The 6,221-nt window shown below is 33.9% G+C and overlaps 1 protein-coding gene across 1 annotated transcript in view; it reads left to right on the top strand.

Moving 5' to 3' along the window:
* Positions 1-4,262, top strand: part of LOC140150041 (BTB/POZ domain-containing protein KCTD5-like) — a 35,802-nt gene extending 31,540 nt beyond the window's left edge. Inside the window, exons 5-6 of the mRNA XM_072172049.1 lie at positions 159-284; positions 2,577-4,262. Coding sequence (XP_072028150.1) covers positions 159-284; positions 2,577-2,621 — 171 coding nt within the window. The 3' untranslated portion in view covers positions 2,622-4,262. The remainder of the gene's footprint in view (positions 1-158; positions 285-2,576) is intronic.
* The last annotated feature ends 1,959 nt before the right edge of the window (positions 4,263-6,221 follow it).

A 6,221-nucleotide genomic window follows, 5' to 3' on the forward strand; every position in this document is an offset into this window, starting at 1 on the left:
AAAGCTAGGAATATCTTTCTTGTTATTTTGAGTAAATACCTTGCTGCATAGTATAAATGGGCTGGGTTTACATGACACAATACAATGTTGAGGTATGGAGAGAGATGTTTTTGTAAATAAAATATTTATTATCATTCTTGTTATTTTGTTTCTCACAGTTAATTAACATAGGTTCATCGTACACATATGGTAATGAAGACCAGTCCGAGTTTCTGTGTGTGGTATCCCGGGAACTGAGTAACACAAATGGCGTTAGCACAATAGAACCCACAGATAAAGCAAAAGTAAGTAATTCTCTCTTCACAGGTTTGTCATCATTCAAGGTTCACATAAAACATTTGAAGTGATTCCAAAAAAAACCATTAAGCAGTGTGTTAGATGGGACAGTATTTGGCTTGCAGCAGAATTGCTAATGGCATAGTAGTTTAAGTATTGGAGTTGAACCCATAGATAGGGCAAAGAGGTCTATTATTGGTGATATATCCAAAATTGGTAAATGAAGCATTGATTTCTGGAGAACATCGGACAGATTTTGGACTCTCAGGCTGGTTGTGAAACAAGGTAGGTGATTTCTCCATATTGAGAAGTCAACATGTTTTTTCCTTATTTAAAAGAATATGGCCTGTTGGTAGGTGATGTAAAGTTGTAAACCAATTATGCCAAACCATGCCTCAATATTACTACTATTGGCTATTATTTCATAAAGGACAATGCTTTTAAAGCTGGGACTCTGAGGTTTGTTGTTTTGTCAGGTTTTCTTACAAAAAATGGACAGCGTATATTACTCAAGCGATACATCTTGACTACTTCAAAAACAAACACCTCTATCAACCTTGTTTTTAATTCCTAGTCATGTGTAGCATAATGGAGTCTTTAAGTAGCCAGTCTCTATAGACACTAACAGTGTTTGACTTGCAGACCGCTCGCTCATCTGATGAGAATAACATCACCGTTATATTGCACAAGTGTTTTCCATCAATGTGTCGCACTCTGTGAAACGTGACCCTCGGGACAAAAGCAAATTGTTCCGCTATTAACTGTTGGACTGGAATTATTGCCCACAATATTGGATGAAACTGTTGTCAGGATGTCACTTGTTTTTTGAAAATGCAAACAAACAAAATCATACACAACCTGTCAGAGAATAGCAGGAAGATTGTGTAAAGTATATGTGACCAGCTCCAACAAAACCTGGAACAAGTCACCAGACATGTTTTTGAGTTATAGGCCTTTAAAGATGACATTCCCATAAAAAATGAAATTTCAGAATTCTTAATTTCATGGTTTTTGACTGTAGGACTAAGCGGACTTTCAAATCGTTGAAAGTACTTATTAAAAAGAGGTTTATTTAATCAATAAATAACATTTAACTGTGATATTAAATAGCTATTCAATCCTGTGTAAGGCAGGAAACTAATTAGCCCATTACTCAAAATAGCAATTTGACAACATTGTCAAGGTATTATTTACAAAATTATCCATACCTTGAAAAGTATTGATGCTCTTTAATAATATTGGTATCATTTTTAAGCTTATTGTCTAGTGCTTACATCTGTACTCAAATCATGAAATGTAAAAAATGTGACTTGTTTCTGGTTTTGACAGAGTGGGTCACATATTATAGTACCCACCCAAGGGAGTATTATTTATTTATGTCCTAGCTGATTGGTGTCCATTATTAATGATAATTTGTCACTCCCCCTTATGCCCAGCAGTGTCCCCATCCATCCTCTCAACCATCATATTTATGTATTTGATGGTTATTGATTGTTTACTTTTGATCATGTACTTTTGATCATATAAACTTAATTTAGTAGTTTTTATTATGATGATTGGGTACAAAATCTGAACTGAACTGATAAAGAAGGGTTTCTGTATTCTGTTCGTTATTCTAAAAAGTCTATTTTGAATTGTAATAGTTGAAAAATTGCAACAAAATATAAATTGGGAAATGTGATCATTTGGTAGTAAAGAATGAAAAATAATTTGACAATGATTTGTTGTTTTGTTTGTTTTTTCATTTGTTTGTGTGCTTGTATTTTCCTTGAAGGATGCACAAAGTAGAATACAATCATTTTGATATCAGTTTGTAAACACATAGAAACTTTTTGTCGGACAGAAAACAGAAACACTACCCAAGGGTTTAGGGTTAGGGTAGGGTGTCCTCTTTCATTAAGTTATATCTGTTCAGATAAACCATAATGTAAATGAATTTTTAAACTTAAGTTTGAACAACTTATATAATACCGCAAGTTGAAAAACAACGATAGAAACAGACTCTAACAAACAAACAAACAAACACAGGCAGACTGTAGGAATATACAAGTCATGAATGAGTGTTGTTCAGTTGTGATTATTTGCACTGCATATTTAAATTCAGTGTAAAGCACTGCCTAAAGTAGATGAGTCAGTGTGTTTTACGATCAACACCAGACGGGATGAAATGAATACTTTAATTGCCTCATAGCCTATTCACCATTAAAGTCCGCCCATTTTGCTGTAAAAACAACTAGCATATTAAGAGTCTGACTATCAGTATCTGACTTTTGTCTTTGTTTTCTTGTTATTTTTCACAGATTCTTCAAGAAAGAGCATCTCGTGTTAGAGAACATAGGTCATAGGACATGATAGGGTCAAAGGTCATTGTTACATACCACCTAGAAGCTGCAGCAATTTTAATTTTAGAAGTGACCCGTTTTTATATTTCTACTACTACTCTACTACTACTACTGTGGGATTTTTGTCCCACCAAAACAATTTTTTGCATTGCCTAGGAAATAAAATATATATATAGGGAACGCTGTTAATATTGATGGGTGTTTTGGTGATCAGATCTCAACTGGTAATGGGAAGTGAGAAGATTGCAAAAAAAGCAAATGCATGGATTGACCTTTTAAACGAGGACAAGTGCTGAAGTGAATGGGCTCAGGTGACCACAAGAACTACATCTTCAGTTGCTACCTGCCACACATTGCTGGAGAGCTTTGTTTACAATGTTAAATCAAGAGTATTTTTGAGTATGGTGAATAGATGGTGTACACAAGATGGATAGATGAGCTGGCTGCAATAGCTATGTATCAGTGTTATACTACACCTACAACATAGGTGAATTGTTGCATTGTATTGTAGATAAAATGTGTATGTCAATGCAACATGTATGTATGCATAATCATGTTGATGCTGCTTGTATGGAGGTTATGAAATGAATCATATAAACCATGCCAGGAAAGAGGAGGAAAGAAAAAGCATACAGATCTGTGTAGTAGTTGCTGGTATCCACGAGCTGCTTTGGTGCAAGTCTATTATACCGTCTAATTTAAAGGCCTACCTATCAGAATGCCATATGTAATGAGTAACAGTCAAGAGAAAAAGTGGGATATTTAGCTTTTTACTGATTGCTTGTGTGAAAATTTGACAGTCACAATATCTCAACACATTGCTTGTCCAATTCACACACAAGATGGTATTGGTGGAATTGAGCATCTAGATTGATTAAACAGCATTTATACCATCCTAAATACCCCTGTTTTTCCCGCTCTGAGTTACGCAAGGTGGCTTCTAGGTAAAGTTGTAAATCTTTGAGCTGAATATACTGAGGCTTCAGTTTTAAATCTGTCATGTGTAATGTATATGAAAATTATGATTGATACTCATGGAATTAGCTCAAGTCTGTGGTTGAATTGAGTTGATATGATCCATTGAATCAAATGTAGAGACCGAAATTCTCCGTTTTGTAAATGTTAAATTCCGTGTTGTTTTCCGTTTTTTTTTAAATATAACCATAAAATTAACCCACTCTAAGGAAATCCCAATTTTTTCATATTAAAGAATGCTTTGTCAACAATGTTTCTATCTAGTAACACTGAATGATGCACATGTTGACCTCACAAAATCGGCGACATAGCCGGAAAAAAAACCCCATGAAACTGCAAATATGACTCCTAAAGGCAAGTAATGATAAATTTGAAGTAAATTTCTGTGAAATATTTAATCGGTTTGTGCATTCTGTTGAATGTACATTGGAAATTAGACCCAAATAAGCTTAAATTTTGCCTGTTGTTGCAAAAGTTAATTTTCTGTTTTGTCCATTTTTTCCCCCGTGAAATTTTTCCGTTTTCCATAAAACAGAGAATTTCGGGCTCTAATCAAATGTAATCGGGATAAATTAGTTTGTTAAATGGACAATATGTGACATGATATGATCCAGTCAGACCAAAGTCAGAAATTGTTAAAGTTGAGTCAAACTTGCTCAGTACCTACACTTTTTCCCCCTCTAATTTATTTTTCCCTTCCCTTCTTTTTTGGTTTTGGTGGGGGGGGGGGGGTCTTAGAGGTGCCTGGCACCTGTTCGCTCCAGCCATTCACTGGACTTTTTAAAACAAATGTTCCTTTCATAATATTGTGTAATTTTTGATGTAACTTATGTGCAATATTATATATTTCTTGTAATTCTGTGCCAGTGATAAAGTGTAATAAATAAATAAATAAAAAATAAATTACTGATCAATGTTGAAATCTCCACATACCTGGCATACTGTACTTTTCAGATGTTCATTTTCTTATGTGTGTGGTACTTTTGCTTGTTATTTTTGCCTGTATCTCAATATCACTATTGCCAACTTTGGTGTGATGGGATCAGATCATGTCATATATAGTTGACTTAATTACCGCAAGAATTGATTGATCAGCGAACATAAGTAGGTGAAATTAAATCCTACTTTATTTATAAAACAGCTCAAGTTATTCCTTTTGTAAGTGCTTGTTGGGTCTATCTGTCTGCTAGCCTACGTATATCATAATTTACACAGAAATACTAAATTGGTAAGTCCATTACTGTTTATGCAAAAGTAATGTTTCAAATTCATCATAATTATTTTTGGTAAAAAACATGCAATTTGAAATTACATTATGAAGAAGCCTGTATATTGTTATCATGGATTGTATGTGGATTATAAAATAAATCAAGTACTTGATTTTTGGTTAATTATTAGGATATTTCATTCTTTTCAACATTTCTTGGAAGTTAGCAACTTTTTTTGTGGGAATGTGCCTTGCTTTTTCATTACAGTATTGTTTGTGGTGATTTGGCACAATTGTAAAATGTTTCTTCTGAGAAGTTGTGAAGTATAGAAATATCACCCAAACTGCTTGATCAATGTCCCATTTGATCTTCACCATTAATGCTAAGCAATTCTGTACAGATCATTTCCCAAAAGTGAAAAAGTTCCCTTGGTAATTAATTGAGTTACTTGGCAGTTCTAATATGTGATGCGATCGAGCAAAATCAGTTGGAACTCAGAAATTAAATTTCCGGTTTCTTATAGGATAGTAAAAAGCATTTACAAAGCTGCATTTTGCAGAAAACCGCATTGAAATTGAACAATCGGTTCCAAAGATATGAGCAATTAAAGAGTTTCCAAAACAACAGGAAACAAAGGAAATATTTCCTTTGTTGGCTATATCTCAAAATTAATATTTCCGAGTTGTGACTGATTTTCCTTGTTCACATCACATATAAGACACCCATTTCACTCTACTACCAGGAATTTGGAGAAAGTGACAAAACTACTTGCCTGATCAGTATGTGTCAATCCTGATATTTGTCTGGGACTAAATGTCTGGAATTAAATTGTATTAAGCAGGTAACAAGCAGTCCACAGGTCAAAGATTGCAAGTTGCCAGTACAGTTAATGGCTTATGTCCATTAATTGATTTCAACATCACTTAATCATCACTGGATTTTGAAAGGAATTTCATAGCATAATGTGAAAGCAGTTTGAGCAAATGGTATTTCATTCTATGTAGTTAGCCAGTGTGGCATAACATATAGGCTAACTCATTAGTATCTTGCATTGACACATTAACCTGTTCCGCAGATACAGCAACAGTATACAACAATGGAAATCTTTTGTTACTGAGCTCATATTTCTATAAACATTCACCATACCTTTTGAATATCATAGCTACAAATGTATACGATTGAAAAGAAAAACAGTAGTAGGATGTAAAATCTGACCAAATTTGCACACAGCTTAAAACTGGTTGGAAATCTGTTTTAATATTGATAGCTTTGTTTTCTGATGCTTTGAAAAGAGAATGGAGCATTTCATAATTATATCATATGAGTTTGTAATTATTTTAACCCATAGTTATTCATTTCCACACAAAGCACTGTGTTAATTAGCATTTGTTATTTTATTGTGTACAAAGTGCAGCTGAAC

The sequence above is a fragment of the Amphiura filiformis genome, chromosome 1, assembly GCF_039555335.1.
Source record: "Amphiura filiformis chromosome 1, Afil_fr2py, whole genome shotgun sequence".
Classification (NCBI taxonomy): domain Eukaryota; kingdom Metazoa; phylum Echinodermata; class Ophiuroidea; order Amphilepidida; family Amphiuridae; genus Amphiura; species Amphiura filiformis.